Below are 14,567 nucleotides of genomic sequence, written 5' to 3' on the forward strand. Positions count from 1 at the left end.
TGGATATCAGTTAATTAAAAGGTATGTATTGGTGTCTTTCCTCATTTTTCTGTTCTATCTTCTTCCAACACTCCATTTAGGATCGCTTGTACATGCTCCTTGCAAAAATGTTAGTCTAATGAATATTAACTGTTTGATGAAATGCCTCAATGATTTTTTTTTTTAATTTTTTTTTTCTGAATTTAATGCCACATCAGCTGTATGGTATTGGTTTGTTCATAGTGTAGTGTATTGATATTATAGAGTACTTGAAAACAAAGAATATTTACAGAAAATAAATGATCTCCAAGACACCCAATACACCAATACAGAATGAGAGAAGTATGATTTCCAGGCAATGCTATTGACATATTAGCTGATTTTACACTTAAAATGTGAACCAGACTTACCTATTTTTGTAGCTGTTTAATGTTCTTATGGTGTCTTTGCAAAAACTTGGTTAGCATTAAATAGCATGTCTTTGGAAAAAATTGATGCCCATCAATATATGTGGAGGGAGAGACCTTGTTTTATTTCTTTCCTGATTTGCAGTAACAATATTCTCAAATGACAATCACTTTGCAATTTCTTCCATCATCCATTGAGTATCCATGGTGTCATTTTGGTGCTAGCTACCAATAGACATGGAAGGGAGATTCAGATGAAGAAGCTTTTTATACTTGCATTAATAAGATTACATCCAACACTCAGGTAGTCAAAGCTTGAATTTTTTGTGATTTTCATTTACTTATTTGTTCACAAACATATGTGAATTTTCTTAACAAAAAGCCATTCATATGAATACATATTGACATGATGCATATAGGGAACAAAAGAAAAGTAAAAAGAAAACTGAAAGTACACTATTTCAATCAGCCCAAGAGATGTCAATTCAAAGCTGATCCTTCATTAACAAATTTGAAACTTGTTGCATTGTTGGCCTTTCATGTGGATTGGAGTTCAAACATGCTCTTGAGAGACTCAAAACCAACCTAACTTGTTTCTCAAGTTGTGATGAGGGAGGAGGTATCCGACTATCTTCCACATTTACTGGCACCAGATAATCATCAGACAATGTTGGTAAAGAAGCTATCAATTCTCCAGGATGCTTTCCCATTATCACTTCTAGTGCAACAACTCCAAAGCTATACACATCGCATTTCTCAGTAGCCACCATTGTATAAGCAAGCTCTACATTCAAACAAACATGAGACAAAAACAAAGAGCTATATCAACCCCACTAGATTCTGACATAGATACATATATGTGCATATACTTATTTATATATATCATGAAACTTAAGAATATGTAGAGGCACAATCAAAAGAATGTGTTACCTGGTGCAATATAACCATAGGTGCCTGCAATTGTAGTCCAGTTGGATGAATCGAGCTTCAAAAGCTTGGATGTGCCAAAATCAGAAATATGTGCTTCATAATCAGTGTCAAGAAGGATGTTGGCTATGGATATGTCTCTATGAATTATTGGAGGCGAGCAGTCGTGATGCATATAAGCCAAACCATTAGCTATTCCCTTTACAATATTTACTCTTTTCAACCAATCCAATTCTTTTGCTAAGACATCGCTTCTTAAGATTGATCCAAGGCTTCCCTTTTCAAGGTATTCATAGATCAAAAATGAGTGGCTAACGTGGGAGCAATATCCATAGAGTTTCACTATGTTTCGATGCCTTATGTTCGTTAACGCTCGTACCTCATTTAGGAATCCATTGGGATCAACATTCTCAGATGATGAGTGAAGTTTCTTGACAGCTACCACATTGTCAGGTTGTAGCTCGGCTTTGTACACAGTCCCATATCCTCCGGTCCCAATGCAGTATGCTTCATCGAAATCATTTGTTGCCTTCAAGATATTAACATACACTACTTTTCCATCAAAACTTGTAATGGAGAAATAATCACCACTTTCTTCGTCCGATGGTTTTTGTGGAGACTCTTTCTTTTGTTGTTGATAAGCAATGAGGCCATACGCGAATACACCAAGTAAAACAGCCCCAATAAGAGGGAGTGTAATTACAAGGATGCGCTTGTGATGAAAGGGATCATTTTTCTTCTTCATAATCTGACTTGGACAAAGTTTCAATCCGGTAATATTCCCACACAAATTTGGATTGCTTTCTATGGACGCATTCACAAAGTTAGCTGAAAGGGGGACTGGACCTGAGAGCTTATTGAAAGAAAGGTTGATATCAATACCACGAGGTAAATTTACAAAAGCATCAGGAATAGAACCAGATAATCTATTATGAGAAAAATCCAATTTTTGCAAACTCTGCAAACTTTGAACTTCAGCTGGTATCTCTTTTGTGAGAAAATTCTGAGATAAATCAAGATCTGTAAGATGAACTAATTTACCAATCTCGGATGGAATTTTCTCACTGAGCTTGTTATTACTAAGATTCAAGTAGTGGATGTGTTCCCATTGACCAATACTTGTTGGAATCGACCCATTCAATCTGTTTTTGGATAGATCGAGTACTTCAAGAAGTTCACAAAATCCAAGCTCTAGAGGTATAACACCTGAAAGTTTGTTGCCAGCCAAGTACACTTCCAACATACTATTCATCTTCCCAATCTCCTTTGGGATCTCACCAACCAAATGATTCGAGGACAGATTAAGTCTTTGTAGTTGAGTTAAATTTCCAAACTCTGGAGGAATAGAATCACTAATTTGATTGTTGTTCGCCCGAAAATCAGTGAGATACTTCAACTTCCCAAGTTCACCAGGAATGGGACCAACAAGCTCATTTTGATGCATATAAAGGAGATTTAAAGATGTCAAATCACCAAATGATGAAGGAATAAAACCATTAAGCAGATTTCTGCTCACCGCAAGATGAGTGAGAGACTTCAACTTCCCAAGTTCACTAGGAATGGGTCCAGATAAATCATTGACACCGAGGATCAACCACTGTATGTTGCTGAGGTTTGCAAGTGATGAAGGAATAGAACCACTAAGTTGATTATCGCTCGCATCAAGGTTATTGAGGGACTTCAAATTCCCAAGTTCAACAGGAATGGGACCAGAGAGTTGATTGGTGTGCAAATAAAGGAGATTCAAAGATGTCAAATTACCCAATGATGAAGGAATAGAGCCATTAAGTTGATTCTCATTCACAGCAAGATCAGTGAGAGACTTCAAATTCCCAAGGTCAACAGGAATGGGACCAGAGAGCTGATTGGTGTGCAAATAAAGGAGATTCAAAGATGTCAAATTACCCAATGATGAAGGAATAGAACCAGTAAGTTGATTGTAGCTCAGACCAAGCTTAGTGAGAGACTTAAAATTCCCAAGTTCAATAGGAATGGAACCAGATAATTTATTCGCACCTAGGTAAAGAATCTGTAGGTTACTCAGCTTTGCTAGAGATAAAGGAATAGAACCACTAAGTTGATTGTAGCTCATGAAAAGTTCACTGAGACACTTCAAATTGCCCAAGGATGAAGGAATTGAACCAGATATATTGTTTGTGTTTAGGTACAAGATGGTTAGCTGGTGCAGATTTCCTATTTCAGGTGGTATTACTCCAGAAAACTTATTCTCAGAAAAATCAAGATATACAAGTTTGGACAAAAGTTGAATTTCTGGTGGGATGGGGCCAAAGAAGTTGTTTATACTGAGATTAAAATGTGTAAGATTGTGTAGCAAAGAGAATGGAAATCGATGAAGCGTACCCTTTAATCCAGATGATGTGAGGTTCAACTTCTGAATGCTCCCATCAGAATTGCAAACTACTCCAGACCAAGAAGTGCATGGAACCAATGCACTGGAATTCAAAGGGACGGGAATCCATGAAGAGAGCAAGGAGTTTTTTGGGATTTCAAGGCTTTCTTTCCATTTAAGAAGAGCATTGGCTTCCTCCAAAGAAGCAGATGCGAAATTTGGTATGGTGGAGAGTGTGATGATTAGTAGAGTCAGATAGAAAAATAACAAGTTTGAAGAAGACATTATTCGCTTTGCCATGTAGCTTTTAATAAATAAATAAAAATGGTTTGCATGTCCTAATTTATACTTGAGCTACCTTTTTCTCTTGTTTTCTTTTTCACGTATTCGAAAAGAGAATTTGCCCAATGTCATATTTTTCCAGAAGGAGTGTCTTTTACGTTAGAAGTCGGTGTCAAATTTTTCCACAAAGGAGTGTTTTACACTTTGAATTGTATCTATCTGTCATAACATTACTCATTATTCTTATAACAAAAAAATTCGTTGTAACCCAAAATTTAGCAAGGAGCTATGATTTCGAAAAGACAACATGCAGTATTATATGTTATGGTGGAATTTAACAATGTCATAATAAAACTTAACTTGATTATTTAGACATATTTCTTTTCGTTTTCTGATTAATGCTAATAGAAGTTTCACTCAAACTGTGTTTTAGTTGATAATCAGTTCTATAAATGAGTATTATGTAGATGATCCACGTCAAAACTGTATGAAGGGGTCAATGGAGATAGGGACATAAGGGTCCTTTGAAAGAATCTAAAAAACAAATGGACATGGGTGTTCCTTGAACGTGTGAATGAGGGAAAAGAATATAAATATGAAGATAATAAAATAAAAACTAATGGTTCTTATTGTTCCCTGCAATCTATTTCATCTGTTAATTGACTTACATTCTTTTATCTCCTGAAGTGTCTAAAATGTCTCATATACTTACATAGACTTAAAAATGAAGATAATTAAATAAAAAGTGAAATACAACTGTATTATTTTTTGTTTCTCATATTTCCACAGCTGATTAGTTTACACAAATCCTTAGAATTCATCTACACATCACATTCCGTGATCAATTCTCTCTTAGTGACAGAATTCTCGACCAAATTTTTGTTAAATAAAAAGTGCAATATAACTTCGATTAAATTGAGACATATTTATTTATTGTTTTCCAAGCAATATTAATAAAACTTTCATTCCAAAAGCAAATATACCTATCAAATTGATCAATGCTCCCAAAGGAGAAATTAAGTCTTGAAACAAAGCAACACCAAGAAAACTATATACTTTGATATGAAAGAATTGTGCACATGAAGCTTGCTTTGAGATGAAAGCAAGGGCAGCACACTAAAAAACGGTTGAAATTCGCCAAAGCAACGCCAGGGGCAAAATGGTCAAAAATTAAATCGAAAAGGAGAAAGCCATCTCACAGAATGTACCAGCAGAAATGTTGAATTTCACCAAAGAAACACCAGGGGCAAAATAGTCAAAAGTTGAATCGAAATGGAGTAATCATTTGTACATGTGAGTCTAATGAATGTCAACTGTTAGAAGAAATGCCTGAATGAATTTTTTTTTTTTGAATTTAATGCCACATCAGCTGTATGGTATTAGTTTGTTCATAAGTGCAGTGTTGTGATTTCATAGAGTAGTTGAAAACAAAGAATATTTACAGAACATAAATGGTCTCCAAACATTTGTTACTTCTGCCCCAAAAAACTGATTACCAATGGCTGGTTGCCTGGAAGTCACAAGTTACCCTTTAAGCACAGAGTGTATACAAGTATTGGTAGTTGTATATTGCATCATCCACAAATAGATCCAAACCTAGCACATTGCATTAGTGGCCATGACAATATGTTTTATATTAGAAACTATAGTATTGATGGGTAGACTTTGGTGAAGTTTTTTCAAAAAATCAAATAAAGGTAAAACAACATAAATTAAGACCTAATAATAATAATAATACCCACATTTTAAGGTGTCACATGAAGCAACAAAACACCCACAACTTACAAAAGCAGAAAACACAATCTCCACTCTTTCAAAAACCAAATACGCTTTTTGTACACAACTAATCAAATATTAAATCTACTTGTATTTTTCAGTACTTGTGTTTTCCGAAAGCCTTATTATTAGGTCTGCATGGCATGATACTTCTCCAGTTCCTTATCAAGTTCATCAACCGACTTGTCACCCCCCGCCGCCTTCCTCCCTCTACCCCGCCCACGACCACCACCGCCCCCACCACGACCACCGCCACGGCCACGCTTGCTTACAATACCACCACCACGGCTACTCTTCATGCCCCCACGGGTCCTCCGACTAAAACACAAAAAAACACAGATATTAACTACTACACAAACAATTGTATGATTAAAACCTACTTCCATTTATTTGTAGTATTTATTGTTTTCCAATTAAGAAATCACACCATAAAATATCTACCCAATTGGATGACATTGCTATCATTGTGTAAGATTTTTCAAAATACAATGCTCTAATAGAAATAAATAAGAAACAATAAACCCTACCCAGATGTACGATTAAATGCACCCCCTCCTCTTCCACGAGCCACTCCAGGCCTGCAATGCAAGTGTACCCAATTTTACAAAACAGGAATTCAATAAAGAAAGCAAAGGACAAAAAAGTAATTTCACATAAGAAAGGCAACTTACATCATGACAACTGTCCTCTGTCCATTCACTCCTCCAACCAGATTGACACGTGGCGAAAGAGGAGCATCCGACTTTGACCCAACAATCTCAATCTTCATTGGCTTCCCATCCAACTGTACATTGTTGTAACGTTTAAACGCTTGAAATGCATCATTTCTTCTTGCAAATATCACTTCAGCTGTTCCCTAAAACAAAAATAACAAAAATAATTTTTTTTTAAAAAAACAAACTATATACTTTTTTTAATTAAAGAATTTGATACTCTTTAGTTACACTTACATTTGGACGACCACTTTTGTCATAATGAATTGCATATCTATTCAGCTCTCCTATCTCAGAAAACAGTTCCTGTGGTGGGGCCCAAATCATTTGTTAAACTTAAAGAAAATATTAAAAAAAGAAACAAATTGGCAATAATTGATAGTTGTGTTACCCTTATATCTTCATTGGTGACTCCAATGTCTAAATTGGAGACATATAATTTTGCAGCATTATCCAATCCTGGTAGACCTGCTGCTTTGAGGCTGTCTTCCAACAAGTCACGCTGCCATGGCAAAGGCTTGGGTCTGCGAAAAGACTGATGCGGGCATGCCACGTGTCAGCATATTATAATACAAAAAAAGTTTCACCTTTCTTCATGACCTATAATCAATTATCATGATTCATGGTGTATCTACAACTAATCCGAATCATTTTTTTTAAATAAAGATTGGATCTTGAGATTTCATTATTATAAAATGACAACCTATCTTTAACACTTGACATAAAAAGAGATCTTGAGATTTTGGGGAGTTGAAGACTAAACCCACTCCACTCCTTAAAACATGTGAGAATATGAACAGGAGTAAGCACCAGTCCTGTAGTTCAGTGAAGGAATCTCCTTTGCAGAAACACCATGAACTTAGGATAGTAGGATGCATCTTTGAACGCCATGAAAATCTCACTATGAGTATGAGAGATTCCAAATATAGCAGTAGGATGCATCATCAACTCCCTTTCCAAACATCCACAAAATTAAAGTAATCATGATTAATTAGTAATGATCAATGATCAGTGAAGCCCCTTATCATCAAGTAATTCGTGTAAGATCCAGAGAACAATCCATGAACATCATTAGGTGATAATTTCTTGGAAGGTGAATGGTTATGCCAAAATGAACTTCTCCATGAGCATTATACACTGTGTCATATATAGTAGCCCTTACACTTTGAAATTTGAAAAAGAGAGATGTAATGAGTAGTTCCTCAAGTTTGTGATTGAAATCAGAGTCTGAATCAAATGCATAAGGATAAGATATCCATAATTGTGGAGCTTGCCTTGGCAATGGTGTGAGCTGATGGCGGAGCAGAGTTCACCCTGAGGGGGCCTTTGCGAGGTGGCCCTGTGGCTGTGGGTCTTCCTTGTCCACGCCCCCGGCGGGCCCTACCTCGCCCTCTACCTCTCTCAGTATTGCGCCTGCTTTTAATCATATCATCAAGAGACATATCCAATGATGCCATTATAAACTAGGCTTTGCAACCTTGCTTTTAGTCTTCAGAAATAGAAAATTCCTGTCAAAATGGAAAAGGACAAGTCAACCACCATATTCTGTTTTCAATCATATCATGAAACCTAGGTCTAATAATATGAGAATGAGTACGATCCTTGATCTGACGTTTGAACTATCAATATACAGAGATTTCATTAAAAAAAAAAACCTATGTATCGAAATTTTGAATGTTTAATATGCTAATTATCATTCCACTACTGTTCGTATGATAAGATCTGGTAATAATATAAGACCGATCTCCGATTCCCAGGCTTACATGGGCAAAGAACTAATCCATATCCAAGGTTAATTAAAAAAGACGACGTTCGTCATAACACGTATGACGAATAGCTAATACTTATAAAAACAACGATAAATAACAGATCACAATCAGATGTGTAAAATTTAATGTGTATTCTGATATGCGTATATGGTTCTATACGTATAAATAAATCAATACGTAAAAGAAATTTACCTGAATCACAATAGATATGAATAGATCTTTGAATTTAGGGTACGAACTGCGACAAAGAACCGATTGCCGAAAACGTACGCAGACAAGGAGAGAGGTTAGAGGAAGAAAAGGATGATGAAATTGAAGATGTTGAAGAAAGGGGCATATAGATCTTAGATCGATCGTGAAGAGAAATTGGAGAGATCTGTTTGGGGAATAGAAATATAGAATTAGGGTTTGATTTGTACTTTGATTTCGATTGGCGAAAAGATGTTCTGAATCATGACGAAGAAGATAAGGGTAATAGTGAATAACGCGTTTGGGCCTCTATTGGGCCACAATAAATAGCTTTCTTAAGCCTATTTTATTTCCAATTTTTGAGAACATTATCATATAAGTTTTCCGATCTTTATTATTCGTTCTCTATAATTAAATAATTATTGAAAATGATTTACGTTTAGATTACTGGAGGACCTTTATAAATATTTACTCTGTATCTTAATAATAACATAGATGGTTATTAAATTATGCGTTAAATCATAAAGAAACGATTCGAGAGCTTCTATCTTTGTCTAGTGAACCATGCTACATTATACTAATTCAAGTCACAAATTTTGTTTATATAAGCCAAGTGAACAAATAAAGTAAATGAGTATGGGAAATTGGGACTACATGGAATGGATGGGTATGTATATTGCATTGATATAGTGTTTATCAACCAAACAGCATTTATGATGGTAAAATTCTCCGACATTAAACAAATTGTGAAACATTTGATTGTGTTATGTCTTATGCCACATGTGAATTGTGATATATTATCGCCTAAATACAAAATTAGCATGGCTCAAAATAACCACCCCATGCACATATCATTTGTTAGTATGAATTTATTAGAGGTGAGCAAAAAACCGACAAAAACTTAAAATGAGAAACTAAAACCGAAACGATAATCAAAGTTGCGGTTTTAGTGATGCAAAAGTGAGTAAAATATGGTATTATCAACAACTTGTGATAAGTATTAATGGATAAACAATTAATCTTGAATTATATTTGTAATGGGAAAGAAGGTATGTAAGTGAGAACAACCCAAAACAAAAATGTCACATTTCATAGACTAATAAACAATGAAAATCTAACATAAAATTAAAATGTATATAATAGTTCCGCCCTTGCAAGTTGCAACAAAATCATCACCACATATTGAATCAGTCGTCTTTCTCCAAATCTTTTAATATAAGACGAAATATGAATTGATATTTGTAAACTCTTTCTTTTTCTCTTTCTTGCTAAAACGCCTTAATTAATAATTTAAAGATTCTCACAATTATTGGGATCATCTAGAGGGAGTCTTTTTGGCCCAATAGATCAAAAAAACGTAATCAATAATCATGAACATGTTATGGAAATTCTAGATCGTGTATTAACTCTTATTACATAACGTAAGCCCTATAGCAATTTGGCCGGCATTTCGAATCATTTAGAAGCTTTTCAAGATTCATTTTGTTCTTGTTTTTGAACAATATCTATGTAACCATGAGGGATTTTCGATGATTCGTATCAATGGACCATTTCAACGTCAAAGCTATAACTAACTTGTTTTACTTTGTAATCTTCTCACTTTTTGTTCTATCTATATACTTGTCACTTTATATAATGCTCATTATATATAGTCGTTCACAACCATACACAACCAAACATCCAAGAAAATATGAACTCTCACTCAAATTTCATGCTCTACATTTCACTGGTTTTTCTCTTTGTATACAAAGCCATGGGGAGTGGACCTATTGATACCACCTTAGGGTTTGTATCACAACCACTCGGTCGCTCCAATTTCCGTATACAAAAGCCATATGATCTTCCAGTTGACAAACGATACAGCTTTATCAATGGAGTCCACAAGCTTTGGGTATTCAAGACAGATAAACCTCATTCAAGGAAAAGCAAAACCAACCCACGTACTGAAATTCGCATTCAAGTAAAGATATTATCATCCATGTTGCTTTTTTTAATTCCTCTTAAAGGCCAAGTTAACTAACATAAAGTTTTATCTTATTTTGAAGGGTTATGATTACTCTTCGGGTGTTTGGCAATTCGAGGCATATGGATATGTGCCTAGTGGCACTACCGGGGTGAGCGTAATGCAAGTTTTTGGGTCAAAACCCCCGTATGCTACAACCACAATGCTTACAGTATATAATAATAATCTTTACTATTACAGAAGAAATGTTATTCTTTCTAATTTATACAACAAGTGGTTTCGTTTAAATGTTATACATGATGTGGAAGGCAACAGTGTTAAAATCTATATAAATGGGGTTCTTAGACTTGAAGATCGACCTGGACGTAGTGGACCCAACGTACATCATTATTTCAAGTGTGGAGTCTACTCGCAAAATGATGGCTCCTCCTATATGGAATCCCGTTGGAAGGATATTAAAATCTTCAGACTAAGTGATTAATCTTTGGATTTTGTATGTTAAAATTTCAAGATACGATGATAAATTTATGGTATTCTTGAATCTTCATGTTCATGTCTTTCAGTTGATTTCCACTTGCGGCCATGTTTTATAATACTTTCCTATTTTATTCACTACTTTTTTTAACAGCAAAAAACTTATATTATAAAACTAGTAATGAGCCTATGAAAAAAATACAAGGCCTAAAAAAGCCATAGTTGAATCCTTAATCCAATCTATTCATTTAACATTATTCTTATCGTACTTTACTAGAAAATCAAAAGAACGATTGTGACAAAAGATTATCAAAAAGAGTAACATTTGTATGTTTCTAAGGTAGGGATGTCAACGGGGGCAAACAGGGCGGAGAGTGCATCTCCCGCCCCGCCCCCAAAAATTTTCCGTTCCCCTGCCTCCGCCCCCGCCCCCGCCCCCGCCCCCGCCCCCGGATTGTTCAGTCTTCCTACCCCCGCACCCGACCCCGAATCCCCTTTATTACCCCCACCCCCGCCTCCGATTGATTTTGGACTATTTTTTTTAGGTAAAAAATAATTATTTATAGTAGAATTTTACATTTTAAAAATAAAAAAGTTATGGCATTTTAAAAAATTATACTAACAACTTAAAAACATGTTTTTTGATAAACTTTGGAGCTCAAAATCATGTTATTGTTTTTTATATTTATATAATTAATATATTTAAATATATGTGTAATTTATTAACGGGGTCCCCATGGGGGTTTCGGGACGGGATTGCCTACCCCCGCCTCGGGCCCCAAAATTGAAACAGGGGTTAACCTTGTCCCCGCCCCCGATTTTTGAAAAAAAAAATCCCCTAAACTAAGCGGGGCCACACTGTGACATCCCCATTTTTACGGTCAGAAAAGACCGATTTTGTTTATACTTTGTAAAAATCAAAGTACTTCTTTTCATAAAAATGTTGCGGAATTTGTCCCCAGAAAAACACGATAAATACGTTATTAAAACATTTTCAAATAAACGTATTTTATTCATTTAAAACTTTTGGGATGTCATTGTCAATACATAAACATAAGCATAAACAGAACTTACATTCATTTACACTAGTGATCTACATCTCTTTTAAATCTCTCAGTGCAAAGTAGCTTCGTATCGACACATGTGATACAAATAAGCTGGAGTGGGTCAAGTTGGGAAACCTGGTGAGTACATAGGGTTTTCAACCTACAATAATATAACTATTATGTTTAACAATCAAACAATCAACCCAATTACACATCCCCATTATCTTCTTTAATCTTAAGGATCTACCCTAAAAATCAGTTATTCCTCGTTCATTCATTCCTAAGGAATCGGCAATAAATCCATCGTTGCCACGGTTTACACAACGGGTACTAAGTCTACATAGTCGCCAGGGTTTAGGCATCAAGTCTACATGATCACCAAGGTTTAGGCATCAAGTTTGCATGATCACTAAGGTTTAGGCATCAAGTATGCATGATCACCAAGGTTTAAGCATCAAGTCTGCATGATCACCAAGGTTTAGGCACCAAGTCTGCATGGTCACCAAGGTTTAGAGTACACCGGGTGAACACATCGTTCACAACACCTACAGGTTGCGAGCCTGCTAGTGTTCCACTGGACTGTCTAGAATAGTCCATGGTTGTCATCCATACTCTGCTGAATGACGGGGCCATCGTTTGGGAAAAGGCTTCTCACATCGTCCACCTCTCACCATCACCTCGTGGTCTATAACACCTCTCAACTCATATTCAATCTATTACATCTACCCATGTTTTACCCCAACATTATCGTAGATACAAAATACATATACAGTTTAAATCATTTAAAACATGTATAAAATCATTCATCCAGCATAGACAACAAGTATTCAGATAATATGCACACATAACACGTAATTTATATAAAATACTTCATATCTATGTGTAAGCTGAAAGGGACCATGCACTCACCTTGTAAGGTGGTGAGTCGGCACTCGAACAGCACTTCGTTTCTCTTAAAACAATTATCCCTTGACGAAACCTAGTATCATTACCACTAGAGTTTAGTCTAACGTTTGACGAGACTAATTAATAGTCTAGCTATTATTACTATTATATAAGTGTTAAACAATACTTATATAACCCATAGTAATAGCCCAAATACTCCTTATAAGGTCCTAATAACATTACTATATTGAAACATAAGTTATGCTAAAGAAATGGTAGGTATAGCTCACTTACAGCGGGTTTCCTTGGAAACCGGGCTCTGCCGGAGCAGAGTTTCTGAGCCGAAGGCTCTTCCTTTCGGAGCTGTCAGGCGCTCCGGGGCTTCCGCCTCGTGCTAGGGGGTTCCTAGGCTTTTTTTTTGGGGGGGGGGGGGGGGGGGGGGGGGTTAGGGCTTAGAGAGAAGTTCTAGAAAGAGAAAGAAGTGGGGAAAGGTGTGAGAAAAAGAGGCAGCCTCGAGCCTCTATTTATAGGCCTCCAGGGGCGTCACCACGTCATGGTGTTTCGTAGGCTCCAAGGTTTTGCCTGGTGCTGACATGTGGCGACGCACACAGGGTGGAAATCAACCGATTTTTAAAAATTCATAACTTTCACATATGAACTTCGTTTTCGACGTTCTTTATATCCATGCGTAGGTAAAAATAAGATCTACAACTCTCATTTAGACTTCGTCGGCTAATTCTCGACCGATCTTAAATTTAACAGTAGGAGGAGATAATATTGTTAAATGTCCGCGTAAAATTCATAACTTCTACATACGGACTCCGTTTTCGTCTATGTTTTTACCGTTGAGATCCTATTAATGAGATATTCAACTCTCATTAAGGTTGCGTAAGCCAAAAACCGCTCGAACTAAAATTCGAGTTTTGGGGTTGTACACTGCTAAGCCGAATCTTAGAAAAATCATAACTTCCTCATACGAAGTCAGATTTGGGCGTTATTTTTATGAATGTTTTTGGTTTAATGTATACTAAAATTTTGGTTTATATCACTAAGGCTAAAAAGTCCTCCATCGTAAATTCACTATTTATGTCTCCTGGTGTCGTGTCAGTTTTGCCGTAAAATTTCGACGGACCATAACTTCTTCGTTATAACTCGGATTTCGGCGCTCTTTATATGTAACATCTGGATTCCCAGGTATATTATTTTATTGTTTTATTTTGGAGTTTGTGGAGGAACTCAGCGAGTTGGTGCTTAGACTCGCCGAGTAGGGTCGCGGATTATCATCCGGGTTCACGACTAGCGTCGGCGAGTCCATGAGTGGACTCGGCGAGTCCACGCTGTTTAATGAAACCCTAATTTCCTGGGTTTTGGAGCCTATTTAAGGGCACTCATAGCCTCCCATTGCGGCTACCAGTCCCTTGAGAGAAACCCTAAGTGAGCTAAATCGTTTGTGAGGAAGGAGAGGCCATATTTGATCTTTCTATCATTGGTTTAGCAAGAAGAAGGTGATCAAGATCAAGAGAAGGCTAAAGGAGGTTCTATTTGGAGGAATTCTGAGCTTAGGAGTGCTTATTTGAGGTATAATCTCGATCCATCTTCTGTTTTGGTGATTGTTTATAGAGTTAGGGTTTTCTAGACCCTTTTGGTAGATGGTTTTGTTGAGTATATGGTTCCTATTCGTATTATGGTTTTGGATCTGGATCCATAGAGGTCCAGAGACCTTTCTCCTTTGAGCTTTATGAGGATTGTTGGTGAATATGAACTTAGGATGCCATATTAGAGGTCATTTCTTCAAATACAACCTTGG

General features: G+C 36.3%; 3 protein-coding genes across 3 annotated transcripts; 1 reads left to right on the top strand and 2 right to left on the bottom strand.

Annotated features, from left to right (window-relative positions):
• Nucleotides 1–691: 691 nt before the first annotated feature.
• On the bottom strand, nt 692–4,110 carry LOC145092835 (uncharacterized). The gene is made up of 2 exons (XM_079030819.1): nt 1,317–4,110; nt 692–1,170 (listed from the first exon to the last, which is right to left on the bottom strand). The coding sequence occupies exons 1-2, from the start codon at nt 3,961–3,963 to the stop codon at nt 872–874; spliced, it is 2,946 nt and encodes a 981-aa protein (XP_078886945.1). The 5' UTR covers nt 3,964–4,110; the 3' UTR covers nt 692–871.
• A 1,547-nt stretch (nt 4,111–5,657) lies between these two features.
• Nucleotides 5,658–8,654, bottom strand: LOC145092837 (THO complex subunit 4D-like). The gene is made up of 7 exons (XM_079030821.1): nt 8,396–8,654; nt 7,709–7,942; nt 6,826–6,969; nt 6,672–6,740; nt 6,393–6,577; nt 6,249–6,299; nt 5,658–6,039 (listed from the first exon to the last, which is right to left on the bottom strand). The coding sequence occupies exons 2-7, from the start codon at nt 7,889–7,891 to the stop codon at nt 5,850–5,852; spliced, it is 822 nt and encodes a 273-aa protein (XP_078886947.1). The 5' UTR covers nt 7,892–7,942; nt 8,396–8,654; the 3' UTR covers nt 5,658–5,849.
• A 1,417-nt stretch (nt 8,655–10,071) lies between these two features.
• LOC145094568 (citrate-binding protein-like) lies at nt 10,072–10,927 on the top strand. The gene is made up of 2 exons (XM_079032713.1): nt 10,072–10,352; nt 10,438–10,927. Exons 1-2 carry the CDS (start codon nt 10,083–10,085, stop codon nt 10,834–10,836), a joined length of 669 nt encoding a protein of 222 aa, XP_078888839.1. The 5' UTR covers nt 10,072–10,082; the 3' UTR covers nt 10,837–10,927.
• Nucleotides 10,928–14,567: the final 3,640 nt, after the last annotated feature.

The sequence above is a fragment of the Lactuca serriola genome, chromosome 3 (genome assembly GCF_051521515.1).
Source record: "Lactuca serriola cultivar US96UC23 chromosome 3, Lser_US96UC23_V15, whole genome shotgun sequence".
NCBI classification, from domain to species: Eukaryota; Viridiplantae; Streptophyta; class Magnoliopsida; order Asterales; family Asteraceae; genus Lactuca; species Lactuca serriola.

Bases quoted from the DNA above. Each gene is read 5' to 3' on its own strand.
- LOC145092835 (XM_079030819.1), bottom strand. From the start codon at position 3,963: ATGGCAAAGCGAATAATGTCTTCTTCAAACTTGTTATTTTTCTATCTG. The intron at 1,171-1,316 runs GTAACACATTCT...GTTTGAATGTAG, and splicing joins CTATGGTTATATTGCACCAG to AGCTTGCTTATACAATGGTG.
- LOC145094568 (XM_079032713.1), top strand. From the start codon at position 10,083: ATGAACTCTCACTCAAATTTCATGCTCTACATTTCACTGGTTTTTCTC. The intron at 10,353-10,437 runs GTAAAGATATTA...CTTATTTTGAAG, and splicing joins GTACTGAAATTCGCATTCAA to GGTTATGATTACTCTTCGGG.
- LOC145092837 (XM_079030821.1), bottom strand. From the start codon at position 7,891: ATGGCATCATTGGATATGTCTCTTGATGATATGATTAAAAGCAGGCGC. The intron at 6,578-6,671 runs GTAAGTGTAACT...TTTTTGTTTTAG, and splicing joins ACAAAAGTGGTCGTCCAAAT to GGAACAGCTGAAGTGATATT. The intron at 6,040-6,248 runs GTAGGGTTTATT...TTTGTGTTTTAG, and splicing joins GCATTTAATCGTACATCTGG to TCGGAGGACCCGTGGGGGCA.